The 14,240-nt window shown below is 43.1% G+C and overlaps 1 protein-coding gene across 2 annotated transcripts in view; it reads right to left on the minus strand.

The window, feature by feature from the left end:
• Positions 1 to 1,499: 1,499 nt before the first annotated feature.
• TET2 (tet methylcytosine dioxygenase 2) overlaps positions 1,500 to 14,240 on the minus strand; it is a 74,244-nt gene continuing 61,503 nt past the window's right edge. For both annotated transcript variants that reach the window (XM_081876615.1, XM_081876614.1), the window contains exons 7-11: positions 13,343 to 13,432; positions 11,378 to 11,515; positions 9,909 to 10,269; positions 4,177 to 7,052; positions 1,500 to 3,563 (exon numbers count right to left, since the gene is read on the minus strand). In XM_081876615.1, coding sequence (XP_081732741.1) covers positions 5,680 to 7,052; positions 9,909 to 10,269; positions 11,378 to 11,515; positions 13,343 to 13,432 — 1,962 coding nt within the window. In that variant the 3' untranslated portion in view covers positions 1,500 to 3,563; positions 4,177 to 5,679. The remainder of the gene's footprint in view (positions 3,564 to 4,176; positions 7,053 to 9,908; positions 10,270 to 11,377; positions 11,516 to 13,342; positions 13,433 to 14,240) is intronic.

Below are 14,240 nucleotides of genomic sequence, written 5' to 3' on the forward strand. Positions count from 1 at the left end.
TGATTATAATGCTGCTTTTAAAAGGCCAAATTCAGGCACTGGTCCTGTAATGGTCAATATTTATGTTGCCCAATTACACACAGTGCTATCGGTGGGACAATAAAATGTATAGAGTGAAGCAGCAACTTGTTTCATGGGTCAGGGTCTTTGCCTCATAATATATTGCCCAGCCAAACATTGAGGCATTAGGCCTGCATTTTTCAAAAGCAAGACGTCCTAAGAACATTGCTTGATCAGACCAACATTAGCCAATCGGATGCCTCTGGGAATCCTAAAAGCAGGACATGACTGCAAAAGCCCTTTCTCATGGTGGGTCCTCTTCAGCTGCCTGGAGGCAGCATAGAGTCACCTTGACTAGAAGTAGCCACTTATTCCTCATAAAATTGTCTAATCTCCCTACTCACAGCTCCTGCTCCCGCCAATTAACTTTTAATCTCCTTGGAAACACACAACCCTCTAGCAAATGGTCAGTTGCCAAATCCTTGCCTCCACAACAGGAACGAGGAGTCTGTGGCCAGCTCCTATCTTCCCTAGCTCACATGGGAGTTGTAGTCCTGCGACAGATGGGGAACCAAGTTCCCCCCTTCCCCTGCTTTACAGTTTCCCTTTTGACCGCTCAGTGCATTCTACTTTCCATTTTGTGACTGGGCCATACAACCCCTCCCAGAAGAAAACAGAGTTTAAAACGTTAAAACACTCTCATCACTGTATAAAGGAGCGGATGAATTTACACAAAATATAGCTTTAATCGCCATCAGTACATTTACAAGTATTAGAGAAAGATAAAGATTGAATCCTCAAACAATAGAATAGAATAAAATAAAATAAAAACCCTCAAGGATAATATTTTGATCAACATTCACAACACATTCACACACCCTCGCACAATAGTCTCTCTCTCGCACACTCACTCTCACCCCTACTCTCTCACACACTTGGATCATATGTTGGCTTACAAAGGAGATCATGAGCTGATATATCCCTGAATTTTTAGAACAAAAACATTTAAAAGTCGAAGTTCAAGTTATACTTGCTATAATATCAAGTAGCGAGTGAGAGAGAGAAAATATCTTGTTTTTCAAAGAATCAGGGGGGAAGAGAGGGAGGGGAAGGTGATATAACAATGTTATAAGCTTCCGCTCCCAATTTAACATCCTATTGCCAACTAGTGTTGAGGTATATGACAAGTAGGAACATCATTCAAACATTTTAATGTATTTTTAGATCACATTATATTTTAATAGCAGGCTGAGTAGCACCGTGATGTGAATTCAGCTCCAAACCCATATATATATATCTATGTATATATATATATCTAGATATATAATAGATTTATATTTATATATTTGTACAGTATTAAAATACTAAAGCATTAAAAAAAATTGTTTACAAGTTAAGTTACTTACTATACATCTCTTTTGCTTGCATTTTGTTTAATACAAATTACCAATTTAAAAACCCACCACAGCAAGCCAGCTGCCTGTTCTGTATCCTTCCCCCCCCCCCACGACAGAATCGCACAGAATAACCCTGTATCTCGTGTCATCTTGATTCTACTCAAACCTTCCTAGCGAAGATGGGCACCTTACACTGAGCAGTGTGACGTATACGGTAACATAAATAATCCATTGAGCACCTCAGTCTGCCCAGCTATTTGGAGAACTTTTATGGATCCTTAAAAAAAAAAGTAGACTAAACTACACAATTATCAAGTCTAACCCATGCTGTTAATTATCCGAAGCTAATATTAAACAAAAACAAAATGTATATATGATTTGAGGGATACACTCATCAACATAATGGTAAGGAAAAACATGTTCACAGTACAGCTGTGTAAGATGAGCACCAAGGAATTGGAAGATTTGGGGGGGGGGAAGTGTGTTGTAAAGGCAATGCCTTGCATCCATTCAACCCAAGCATGATTCTGCCTTTAAAAGCGGGTGTTCCTCTTGTACACCAGTAGATGTTTAAGTAAGAGGCTTATCTACATAGTCTCAACCCCTATTTTTAGGGGGGGGGGGGAGGAAAGGATGCTGCAGGGAAAGGGATAATCACGCTCCCCTGCTACTTCTCAAGACTGAAATTGCCCCTCCCATTTTTATTTTTGAAAAAGCATAGTATTGGGGCTCTTTTACATGGATTTGCCCCAAAGATAAAATAAGTTTCTAACATGTTTTAGTACCCCAGTGGTGTTTGCCAATGCTTCAGGCAGACAAAGTACTTTTCAAGCACCATTAAATAAAACAAAACAACCCCACACATTTCTATTATTTTTTCTTCTTAATCAGGCTTTGACTTGATGGATGCCTTCAAATGAGATCCAACAGAGCTTATATGGGCATGCAGCCTAAGGGCTATTGGGCTGAGGGGTCTTTCTAGATGACCCAAACCCTTGATTTTTGCCTTTATCACTCAATTTACTTAAGTCAGCAGTATGCTATTCCGTCTCTGCACAATAGATTGTAAGTCTCCTTGCTGAAGTATAGCACCACCAAGAAAATATTTTTAAAATCCAATATTTCCAGCAGAAATATAGCAAGCCAGAGGAAGGGATGGGCTAGGAATTAAAAGTGAGAACTAAGAACACAGAAACATAAGAAGAGCCTGTGAAATCAAGCCAATGGGCCACATTTTTCAGCAACCCATTCTCACGGGGTCTGAGGGAGCAACAAGGCATGTTGCAGTGCTGTGGTACTGCACTGATAATAATAATAATAATAATAATAATAATAATAATAATAATAATAATAATATTTTTTATTTATATCCCGCCCTCCCCAGCCGAAGCCGGGCTCAGGGCGGCTAACAACACTAAAACAGTGCAACATTATAAAAAAATTATAAAAATTAATTAAAATCAAAATTGATGGCAACCATAAACTAAACTTTTGTAAAGATTGCCAAAGGAGGGAGTCAGGCTGCGCCCTGACCAAAGGCCTGGTGGAACAGCTTTGTCTTGCAGGCCCTGCGGAAAGATGTCAAGTCCTGCAGGGCCCTTGTCTCTTGTGACAGAGCGTTCCACCAGGTTGGAGCCGCAGCCGAAAAAGCCCTGGCTCTAGTTGAGGCCAGCCTAACCTCTCTGTGGCCTGGGACCTTCAAGATGTTTTTATTTGAAGACCGTAAGTTCCTCTGTGGGGCATACCAGGAGAGGCGGTCCCGTAGGTACGAGGGTCCTAGGCCGTATAGGGCTTTAAAGGTTAAAACCAGCACCTTAAACCTGATCCTGTACTCCACCGGGAGCCAGTGCAGCTGGTATAGCACCGGATGAATGTGATCTCGCAGCGAGGACCCCGTAAGGAGTCTCGCCACGGCATTCTGCACCCGCTGGAGTTTCTGGGTCAGTCTCAAGGGCAGCCCCACGTAGAGCGAGTTACAATAATCCAGTCTGGAGGTGACCATTGCATGGATCACAGTGACTAGGTCAGGGCGAGAGAGGTAAGGAGCCAACTGGTTAGCTTGGCGGAGATGGAAAAATGCCGCCTTTGTTATAGCTGCAACCAGCGCCTCCATAACATAACCCTACCCATATAGCATCTAAAGTAGCCTTAGTGAATTGCCCACAGCTAGCAATTCTGACTGCAGTCCCAAACAACCATAAAGCTCATGGGAAATGAATTTGCACCCAGCCAGAGGCTTTTTAGAATTTTTTTACTGCAGTTTCCCCACAGGGTTCAAACAGGGAAGTCTAGGATTGTGACCACTGGGGATTAAATTTCTTTTGACCCTGAGTGCTCAGAAAAATCTGTCAAAATCTTCACAGTCATTTGGAAACGGGGAAGTTAAATAAAATATTAACACCAGGGAGTACCTTCCATGCAGTTAACAAGTATATTTAGCAAAATTACAAAGAAAATGCCTTTCTTCATCTTAATTTATTTTTAAAAAATCAAAACTCAAACAAGTTTTATTGGATTTGCTGAAAATCTGTTCAGCACTCCCTTCTCAAATTCCTCCTTTTTTACTCAGTAAACTAGCCCATTGAGATGCTTCCCTGACATTAGCCAGGTCTTTATTTTCCGCAAGGTACTGAATGACCATTCTATGGTAGAAGTGGTGTATAGCTAAGCAAGAGAGATAGCCAGTTAGACACACTGCAGTAGTATCCTAAATTCTGATGTTATGTAGAGAATGGCTGAAATGATATGCTACATGCATAACTGTAACAAAAGCCGGCACTGACTTTTTCTAGGGAAACGCTCGCTAGGGAGGGAGATAGTGGCACCTCAGTGAGCATTTCAATTTCAAATATTCTGATTCTTTCTACTTTGAGTTAAGTATTATTTACAGTTGTACCTTGGTTGTCAAACGCCTTGGTACTCAGATATTTTGGCTCCCGAACACCGCAAACCCGAAGTGAGTGTTGCGGTTTGCAAACGTTTTTTTGGAAGCTGAACGTTTGATGGGGCTTCCACAGCTTCCGACTGAGTGCAGGAAGCTTCTTCAGCTGATCGGAAGCCACGCCTTGGTTTTTGAACCATTCTGGGAGTCGAAGGAACTCCCAGAACAGATTAAGTTTGACAACCAAGGTACCACTGTACTTGATTTGGGGGTGGGGTGGGCAGGGGCCCCACTGGCTATACCCATGGAGGAGAAGAGCATGCAGACCCAAGGCTTGATTCTGCTCATTCATGTACAGTAAACAATGTCTTAGTGTTATGTCCTAAACAGGCTGCTGTCTGGATGCTGTCTTTGAAACTTCCATTGCTGAAAAGGGAGACTGCTGTTCAGTTTAAAATGTTGCTTTTGCTTCTTTGCCCATGCAACCAACTATAATGAAAAGCTCCAGAGAGCTTCACACAAAGTCACCCGACTGCTCATATATAAGCTTTGCTGGATCTTGGTCCTGCCTGAGCACAATTCCCATATTTTAAAAACTGGGTGTTTTTTACTTTTAAGCACCAGATTACAAACAAATACAATTTGGATACAAACACAAAAATAAAAAGGTCCTGTTTGCCGTTTAAGGAGAGCACAGCATACTTTTTAACGTTTTCATGGTTATAAAAGGCATTAAAACTGTTCAGCTGCTGCATTAGACACCATTCTTATACATAGCACCATGTTTTAGAATAGCCAAACAAATTCAGTGTTTTGCTTCGTATTCTTTATGTAATATATATGTCGCTATCCTGATTAATAAAAATCAAGTCAAGATTAAGATTACAGCAACAAACAAACCCCTGCATGTTAAAAAGCTGCATTTCCAGTATTTCAGCACATCATAGATTCAGCACCAGTTGGTAATTTAAAATTTCTGCTACTGAAATACTACAGTATTTTTTACTTTAAAAACAAACTTCTCTTAATTAACTTGCTTTCATTTAAATGGTCACAGATGTAAAAATTTTAAAGGTTATGCATACAGATTATCTGTCTTCCAGTAAGTAGTCAAGCCAGTATTTCAGCGTTAAATTTGCATAGGGTGCTTTGGTTTTTAGTTGTTAACGTGTTACCTGTGACCAGTTATCAAATGAATGTGGTGGCAATGTTACCTCTTTTGCTGGTACAAGGAGGTTTTCCCATTGACAAGTTAAAAAGAAAAACGAAAAAACAAACAAACAAACAAACAAACCCTGTCTCTTGCCCTTTTCCCTTGTCTCCAGCCTAGAAAGAACGACTACCTACCAACATAAAAACAAAAACAAAAAACAGATGAGGTAATGAACGAAGATCTGATGTTTATATATATCTGTTGTAAGGCCCTGTAACCCGTGTAAAGGCATATGGAGATGTGGTAACTGTGGAGTTTGTGGTGAGAGACATAGTCCTTTGTGCAAGAGACCTGATGAAACGCATGTAGGTTGGCTCCAAATTCTCATTCAGTTCAGCCGGCTCCCGCTTCACTTTTTTGCCATGCACTTTCTGAGGCACATAATCTGGCCCGTACTTTTCGCAGTCCTCCTCTTTCTCCCTCGCCTTCTCCGCCATCTTGGCCTCCCACAAAGCTAGGCCGTGCTTTGGCTCGTTCATGCTTTTGTGCTGGTAGAAGACGAGCGATATCCTTGTGGGGTGGTTCCTGTTCGGGTTCTTCAGCGGGGTCGTCGCGTGGAGCTCACGTTTCGCGCACTCTATGAGAATTGACCCGTGCGACGGGGCAACCGCCACGCCACCTATATCTGGATCCAGAAAGCTCTGCTCATTGTCTGACCAGACGTCATCGGGATCTTCTGGCGGGAGCACCTCAGTTTTATTTGCGCTTTCTTGGGAAGCGGTCCGATTGTGGTTAAGACCTGGAAGCATGTTTGACAAGCCATTTTGGTTATTCTTGTTCTGGAGGTGGAGTGGATGAGCAGGGCCACCGAACATATCAGCGGCAGGGTGGTAGTCATGTGTTAAGTGCGGAGGGGGGTAGAGATGGTCGCCATTTTTATTCATGTAGTCCACACTTGGATTATTTAGATTTGATTTCAGTCTAGAGGCAATGTCCATAAAAGGACCATCAGCCTCATGTGTGGGGTAAGGAGGGAAGGAACCTGCATGCTGAATATTTGGTCTAATTGTGCAACTGTTGAGAGCATCTACCTGCACATTTTGGTTTCCATAATTCAAGTACCTGGGTCCAAAGTTCTGGTTGTTTCCAAACCTATGCTGATATAATGTATGAATTGGAGGTAGACTTAGCTTAGATAGAGAGTCTTGGCTCTGATACCTAAACAAGTCCATATGCTGAGGCTGAGACGAATAGGAGTTGTAGTAGGAGGAACAGTTCTCCAGAGGCAAGTTTCCGTTGCATTGATAATGCGGATATTGGTTATTTTGACCCAAGTGTACAGAATAGGGATTCACGAGACCAGGAGAATTCAAATAAGCTCCTGCAGGTTGTGAAGACGTTGGGTAGATATTCATGGGGCTGGACCCACCATAAGGATCTGAGGCATGTGAAGAGTTTGGATAGGGATTGGCTGGATTTGGCAAACCCATGTAGAGGTTTGTGGGACCTGAAGCAGTGTATGAGTTGATGTGGTTTGACTGAGGTTTAGTAGGGAGGGCATGATGTGGATGTTGGTAGAGCTTCTGCTGTGTCATGGCTGGTCCTGAAAGACGTAACAGATCTGTGGAAGGGGAAAGAGAGAGGGGAAGAAATAGCTTTAGGAGGTAAGAACACCAATTATCACAGGCACAGGAATCATTTTCTGGCTTCTTGTGTATCAGCAGGGGCACTGCTACTCCAACCACTCAAAGATGTTGGTGCATCTCAGCACAGGAGATTTCTCCCCTGCTATTAAGAACATAAATAATACCACCACGGGTCAGTCCAAATGCCCATCTGCTCCAATATTTTGTTCTCAAGGTGGCCAATGAGATGCCCGTGGAAATCCCACAAGCAGAATAAGGAGACAATAGCATTTTCCTACTTGTGCTCTTCGGTGACTGTTATTCAAGAGGCGCATGCTGTCTTGGAAACTGGAGATAACATTTCACCATCATGACCAGGAGCAACTGATAGCCTTATCAGTGTATCTAAGGCTGTGCACGCATTGCCAGCTAGGCTGCTCTCTCTCTCTTTAAAAAAACAACAATTTTCATTAAAGATTTTCTTCGTTTACAAAAGTGCGTGCATTGTCTCTTTTTTCAGGTTGTGTTTTCTACATTTCAATTACATTTGTTGTGAGACATTAGTGTTATATGCAGTATAAAGCTGGAGAAGAAAAAGGGGAGGGGAGAAAAAGATGGCCCTACTGAACATCTTTTTCTCAATTATGTTCGAAGCTGATTTAGAGAGAATGCATGAATATGCAGAATTTCATAACAAATAGCAGGACAGCTACGGATTATGGTTAATGTCATGCACACACTGCTTCCCAAATCAGCAATGAGAGCACACTGGTTATAAAGAGCAGTGTGTACACAGCCCAATTCCCTTTTAAACCTGCTGGTGGTTGCAATCACCAAATCTTACATTCGTCAATTCCATAACTCATCTATATGCTGTGTCAGTGGTTCCCAATTAACTAAGTACTGTGGACCCCTTGTTTTTCAAAAGCCAAGCCATGGACCCCCTACTTTTGAAAATTTTGACATATCTATGGCAGTTTTTGATATGCGAATGGTGCCATTGACCCCCTGGGGTCTGTGGACCACAAATTGGGAACATTGTGCTATGTAAATAAGTACATTCTTTTGTTTGTCTTGAAGATCCCAACATTCAGCTTCACTCTGGATTCTAGCATTATGAGAGTGGGAGAACACCTCCCTAGTCATTTTCTCCACACCACTTACAATCTTGACTTCCTTTCCTTGATTTCTTTCTAAGCCCAAACTTCCCCCAAATGAGCAACCTTTTCTCATAGGTAAGTTGTTCCAGACCCTTGATAATTTTGGCTGCCCTTTTCTGTGCCTTTTCCATCTATTGAAGAGAAAGCAGGGATGTTGCCTCTTCCCAGCACAGCCATAAGAACGTAACATAAGATCACACCATCTATCCCAGGGGTCAGTAACCTTTTTCAGCTGTGGGCTGGTCCACCATCCCTCAGACCATGTGGTGGGCCGGACTATATTTTGGGGGGGAAATGAACGAATTCCTATGCCCCACAAATAACCCAGAGATGCATTTTAAATAAAAACACACATTCAACTCATGTAAAAACACCAGGCAGGCCCCACAAATAACAGAGAGATGCATTTTAATTAAAAGAACGCATTCTACTCATGTAAAAACATGCTGATTCCTGGACCTTCTGCAGGCTGGATTGAGAAGGAGATTGGGCTGCATCCAGCCTGCAGGCCTTAGGTTGCCAACCCCTGATCTATCCCAACATCCTGTTCCCACAATGGCCAACCAGATGCTTATATAAAGCCTGCAGGTAGTGCTTGGGCCCTCCATCTCCCAGTTCTCAGAGGTGGTTTTCTAGGACTCAAGGAGGCTGCAGGAGAGAAAAAAGCCCCACTGCTTGCTTTTCTCTGGAATGAACTGTCTGTGACCTCCACAATGTAAGTGCAACACAACAACCCCAAACCATCCTGCCTAGCAAGTTGTTAAGTACGGTTTGTCTTGTGAGTGTAAGAAAGTAAGCAAGGAAAAGTTAAACAACAAGAACCCCACTGTTTGTATTTCTTCGTGCTTGACATGGCTAGGGAAAGAACATCCTTAGGAGATTGTATACACACAGCTTTTTGCAGCTTATGTCTTGTTTGCCCACAGAAAAAAATAGGAACCCTGAAGGCTGTAAGGGCATTTCTGCGCACTAAGAGGTTGTTCGGTCTTCATACTTATTCAAGAGGCCCATTCGGATAGAAGCCTAGGGGCCAACCTGGATATGTTAAATGCATTATTGCTATTCTCCCCCCTTCTGTGCACTTTAGAAAATGTAAATGGCACCCAGGGTAGCTGTAATAGGTGGGGAAGGACAACATAAACCTTAAAAGCTCCCCTCTCAAATGACGCTACTTACACTGGAATGAAAGCTCCCACTAGATGCATTTTTAAATATATATATATGTTTAAGATCACAGTAAGATTGGCCCCAAATAACCTCTTGAATTATTTACTTCTAACATACTTTTCACATGCTTTATCAAGGAAAAGGCAATGGAATTGCTGGGTGGCCCATCGGCTGCCTCCATCTGCACATCAGGTGAATGCTTGAGGAAAGCTGCTGCCAGTCAAAGTAGGCATTATTGGGCGATGAAGAGGGACACATTGCCTGAATTGGTATAAGCAAGTATGTTTAAACAACTATGGGTTGAGGTCTATAGCTTGAATCAAACACCGCTTTGGTGTAAGGAAAGGCGGTATACAAATACCTTAAATAACTGAAGTTGTTCACTGAACTATAGAAGACACTAAAAGCTGAACACATGCACTGCCTGCCACCTAACCTGCCTCACCCTTATCTTGAGTGTAAATAATACAAATGGCACAGGAAGCAGCACCATGACCCATGGTGCATACTCATTACAAACCATACCTGCTAACTGCTTTGCATGACCCGATGCTTCTGAGATGGCCTGCTTTTGGCGTGCTGCGTTCGACTTCTCTCTCTCGTGTTTGCTTGACCCATTATCCATAGCAGCAAGCTTCTCAGTGGCTGCTTTCTTAGCTTCCAACTTTTTTTGCCGGCAAGTCTTAACTGGCTCCGAAAGCATCCTTACTTTTCTCCGGAAGGAACTAAGGACCTGGATGCTGCCGTTCCGTTTTTTCTCTTCCTGACCTTCTGCACTTCCGAACTCGTCCACATTGGAGATTTTGTACAAAGGGAGCACATGCAATTGCTCATCTTCGGGTGTCTGGCCAATTTCACGATTGTCTTCTCTGGTGAGCGTACAGACCTGTTAAAACAATGAATGCCCTCTTAGCATGACAAGAACACAAAGGTCTGTCATATGGCATGTGTCTCTAATGGGCTTATTTGCTTTATTATCCCATCTTTTCTGCAACAAGGGCAAGGTGGCATTCTCTCAACAGCTCTGTGAAGCAGGTTAGACTGAGAGAGTGGGGGCCACAATAGCAGTCATGAAATATGACTGATCTTCAGGTGAGTCAGAAAGCAAAGAGACGTCCAAGAAAGGGGAGGAGCTCACATCCAGTTAAGGGTGACATATCTGCCTCTTCAAATGACTGAAGCATAGCAACACCCACCTAGTGCCATTCCAATGCCCACTCAAGAACTATTGATGGATTTATTTATTACATTTATATCCCACCTTTCCTCCAAGGAGCTGAAGATGGCATTCATGGTTCTCCCCCTCTTCATTTTAACCACACAACAACCCTGTGAGGTAGGACAGGCTGAGAATGTGTGACTGGCACAAAGTCACCCAGTGGGGATTTGAACCCTGGTCTCTTGGGTCTTAGTCCAACAATCTAACCACTACACCACCCTGGCTGTCTTTAGAAGGTTTACTTAGGACCCGTCGTGATAAAGGGAGAGAAGGGACACTGGATTAGTTGGCATACCCAAAACATGCTGTTGGGAGTTGAAGCACACGACTTTCTGAGAAAGTCCTTTGCTTTTCTCAGCTTTAAAGGAATGTGCTTCCCTCTGCCTCCAGCTGGGAACTTTAAGAGTCTCAGGATTCAAATGAAGATGTCAGATTTTGCACTTTTTGCAAGTTAAACTTCCCATTCAGGAGCTGATTATAACCACATAGCTCTTGAGCTCTCCTAGTCTTATATTGTTTCGCTGTGTAATAAAAGCAAGGCTAGGAGCAAGGATTTTAAGAATGAACCCTGGGAATCTCCATCATCTTTTAATTAAAAGTCTGGAGGGTTTCACATTCCTCTTCATATAAGCATTTTGCCGTTCTCACTCCCCAACCCCCCCCCCCGACAGCCATCATGTGCCAATTTAATAGAAATACAGATTATGAAAAAATAATGAACTTAATAGAGGAAATTAGTTCTGCATGAGTACGGCTGCATGCATCACTGACTTACCAGTGTGCTGCCATTCTGCATATTATGCAAGTCCCTGTGAGCATGAGCACAGAAATCCAGGCAGGCAGTGACCCCTGAGAACGGACGGCCTTCTTTTAAACCCAGACGGCACTCGGGTGCTCTGTGTTCATATTCAATCTGAAACAAAACAAGCGCACACATGCATTACTGAAATAGTCTAATTTAAAAATGCTGTATTATCCCAGAGGAAATCATAGTCTCAGCTGTGTTTGTTTTTATTTTTTTTGACCTAGCTGGATTATTTTGATTTGTCATGTGGAGTGCAGGGGCCAAGTAACCTCTCTGGGGGGATATCCATTACAGTGTTGAAGTCAAAACCTTGTAGGGCAAAGACAGTGACGGAAGACCACCAGACTCCCTGAAGTCAGCACTGCTAATAAGCTACCAAGTATAAGACCTCAGGGATGGCCCAATGAGGAGGCAGAATGAGACAATGATGTCAGGCATATGGAAGTGGCAAACTGGCTTCCTTGGACCTCCTCCTTAACTCATTACTGGGCAGGTAGGCTTGGCAATGCATTCTGGGTGAGGTGACCTGGAGAATGCCAGTGGCACTGCTTTCTGTAGCAGCTAGGAAGCCTGCTCAAACTTTTTTTTTAAAAGGTGCTTGTTGCAGCTTACAAGAAACTGTAATTTTGTTAGTGGGCTTTCTACATGCCATGTCAAGCCTGAGGAATCTCTCCCTCCCCTCCCGGTGGTTCAAGGAGCCAGGAGAAAACAAAAAAGCTTTTAAGTATGACTTATTCAGTCACTGCGGTAACAGACAAAGAATTTCCCGTTTGCATCCTGAACGGAATGCAAGATGCGACGCCGCGTGCGCGGGTTGCGTTTCACCGCTACCATGCATGTGCGTGACATCATTTTGAGTGTCTGTGCATGCGCGAGCGGCGAAAGCCAGAAGTAACACGCTCCGTTACTTCCGGGTTGCTGCGGAGCGCAACTCGAATGCGCTCAACCCGAAGCGCATTCAACTCGAGGTACGACTGTACAGGAGGAAAGAATCAGCAGCATCAAAGAGTCCCAGTCTTTGGGTTCCCACATTGCAGGGGTGCCAACTTAAATAAAATATTGTGGGGCCCAGGTAAGCCCTGCATCACATAATTGAACACGGGATGTGGTGCACACACACCACTTGAATGGCAATGCACATCAACTCTGGGGCAGGGGTCTCGGGCCCCTCAAATATTTTAGGGAGGGGCGAAGGGACCTTGGCCTCTAGGAGGTGGCTCCTATGCCACTTTTGTGCAGAATTTGGTGGATATATATATATATATATATATATATGTAAAATAGAGATTATGGAATAGTATTAGATGTGTGTTGTAATCAAATGTATTGGGGCAATTCAAAGTATATAAGGAGCATCTCATGGAGTGACATTATACTGTGTGAAATGAAAAAATCCCAACCTAAGTCTACTAGCAGAGTTAATTTTTTGGACCACTGCAATCAGTGCCATGAAGAACATGCAAGATCAACTGCTGCCAGAAGCTGAGGAATTCTGGTGTGGGGAAGATCTGAATCTTGGGAAGTCCTGGGGAAGTCTTTCTTGGGGATTCGGCCATTACTTTCAATACAAGATCATAAGAGGTCCCAAATAACTCCTTAACATGTTTCATCCATTGTTCGGCTTCACATAATTAGAAGTAATTTTTATCCCACTTTCCTCCATTATCATAAGTACATTTACAACAATTCTAATTTGCATTAGTCACAGCACAGAGTGATCTTAGGAGTGGTAGCTATTTCCAACTAATTACCCTAAAATAAGAAGCATGTGGTGTTTAAATGTACTCTAAAGATGTTATTCAAGCTTTTTTTAAACTTCAGATTCCCAAGGTCTCTGCCAAAGACTTATTATTATAATGAAACTTAATGTGATTGCAAAATAAATCAGGTTGTTTTAGTGTTGATAACTAGCACCCCACCCATTTTTTAGCCTACCTGGTTGTTGTACGCATCAGGTGCCAGTTTCTTGTAAGTGGGTGCCATCAGAGTCGAGAGAGTTTGCAAATTGGACTCCAGCTTTTCTTCCTATTTTTCAGTAAAGGAGTGATTTTGCGTGTTAACATTCAACTGTATTAAGTTTACATTGTAGCCCTAATTATCCATTACAAGCCAAAAAAGGGGGAGATGGAATGGAGATATTGCAATAGATTAAGTTACTGCAGTTACAATATGCAATGCTAGTAAATCAGCAAACACAGAGGAAAGTTAAGGTTACAAAACAGAGGAATTTTGAATTTGCAAATAAATCAGGGAAACTGCTGGCTTGGCAGCTAAAAAATGAATGAAGGGGGAATGGAGAAAAGATGAAAAGTTTGTTTCTGTGCATGTGTGTGAGAAGGGGAAGGAGGGAGGGAAAGGGTATCCTGCTCACTTCTGACCTTGACTCCACCCATTACCTGCATTCAGGCCCTGCCCACTTCCCCCTAAAGGAATGCAGCCCCTGATTTCAGAAAGGTTCCTCACCTTCCTGCATCAGACAGAAGAGGTAGATGGAAACACTTAGAAATAAATACCATTCTAGGGCGGAATGTTGTACTTTGACAAAACTTAAGACCAGACTTCCGGGTTGGCGCCTCCGGCAATGGCGGAGTTCCTCCGATCGGGAGGAATTTGCTCCATGGAAATCAGGGTCTGACCGCCGCGGTGAAGGCGGAGACCCACTAAAATCACAGGCGGGAGAAACCTGTGAATGTGGGATTCGGCTGGCACCTTTTGTGCCTCCCCTACTTGTGGGGAGACCCGGTTTCGGGGATCTGGAGCGACGTGGGGTGAGTGGTGCGGTGCTTCGAATTGACTGCTTTTTTCACAGAGTGAAGCCGCATTGCTGTTGCTG

Source organism: Podarcis erhardii (assembly GCF_964252035.2).
Source record: "Podarcis erhardii genome assembly, chromosome: 9".
Classification (NCBI taxonomy): domain Eukaryota; kingdom Metazoa; phylum Chordata; class Lepidosauria; order Squamata; family Lacertidae; genus Podarcis; species Podarcis erhardii.